Raw genomic sequence first — 1,209 nt, forward strand, 5'->3', positions numbered from 1 at the left:
GTCCAAGCGAGCCGAGGCCCCAGAGAGGAAGATCGAGGCAGGAGAGCCAACAGGACAGGAGTCCCAAATAAAGCCCAGTGAAGTATTCATACCAAAAGGACAGGACTCCCAGAGGGGTGTGATGGGCACGTCCAAGCGAGCCGAGGCCCCAGAGAGGAAGATCGAGGCAGGAGAACCCAAAGGACAGGAGTCCCGAATAAGGAAAAGTGAAGTCGGACTACCAAAAAGACAGGAATCCTATGCAAGAGTGACTAAAGAACCTGAAGCCCAAGAGAAGAAAAATGAGGCACTAGCACTGAAAGGACCGGAAACTCAAGGGAAGAAGAGTGAGGCGTTAGGACCAAAAGGACCAGAAACCCAAGCCAAGAAGAGTGAGGCGTTAGGACCAAAAGGACCAGAAACCCAAGCGAAGAAGAGTGAGGCATTAGTACCAAAAGGACCAGAAACCCAAGCCAAGAAGAGTGAGGCGTTAGGACCAAAAGGACCGGAAATCCAAGGGAAGACGAATGAGGCAGAAGCTCGTGAAGGACAGGAATCCCAAGAAAAGAAAAATGAGACAGGAGTACCAAACAAACGAGAGGCCCAAACAGGGGAAAAGATGTCAAGGAATAAGGGAAAGGAAGGCCAGAGAAATGAGGGGGGAGGTGCACTGATGAATCAAAATAATGGCCAGTTGATGAAGGCGAAGGTAACAAAGAAGAAGATACTGTTAAGGAATTAGATGTAAAAGGTAAATTTTTAAAAAAAAAATATTTAAGGGGGCCAAAGCACGTAAAGAAAATGAGTAAATACAAAGAGAACTGATCCTTGTAATTCCCATCCTCCAAATACAAGGCACGTACCAGCCACTGGAGTCTAAATAAAAAATCAATGTCATCTATAGATATACTACAGTTTCTGCTCTTCAGAAGTTTCATCAGGTTGAGATATCTTAGCCACAAGCCAGCTTTTAAATGTGTGCTTTATAAGTCAATCCATAATAGCATCCAATCAAGAAGGGCTGGGTACTCTGAAATAAAACATTTTTACTAAAGAAATGTGTATGATTTCATTTTTTAAATTTTTTTTGTCATTCATGGAGGCTTGAACTCAGGACCTGAGCTCTTTTGCTCAAGGTTAGCACTCTGCCACTTTAAGCCACAGCTCCACTTCTGGTTTTCTGGTGGCTAATTGGAGATAAAAGTCTCACAGCCTGCCTTTCCCTGGATT

The 1,209-nt window shown here is 44.3% G+C and overlaps 1 protein-coding gene across 1 annotated transcript; it reads left to right on the forward strand.

The window, feature by feature from the left end:
- Positions 1-32: 32 nt before the first annotated feature.
- LOC106001955 (uncharacterized protein C6orf10-like) lies at positions 33-688 on the forward strand (the record flags this gene model as incomplete). The annotated part of the gene is made up of 1 exon (XM_013036889.1): positions 33-688. A coding segment is annotated over exon 1 (567 nt), but the record flags the coding sequence as incomplete, so codon positions are not given.
- Between the last annotated feature and the right edge of the window lie 521 nt (positions 689-1,209).

The sequence above is a fragment of the Dipodomys ordii genome, unplaced genomic scaffold, assembly GCF_000151885.1.
Source record: "Dipodomys ordii isolate 6190 unplaced genomic scaffold, Dord_2.0 Scaffold1219, whole genome shotgun sequence".
Classification (NCBI taxonomy): domain Eukaryota; kingdom Metazoa; phylum Chordata; class Mammalia; order Rodentia; family Heteromyidae; genus Dipodomys; species Dipodomys ordii.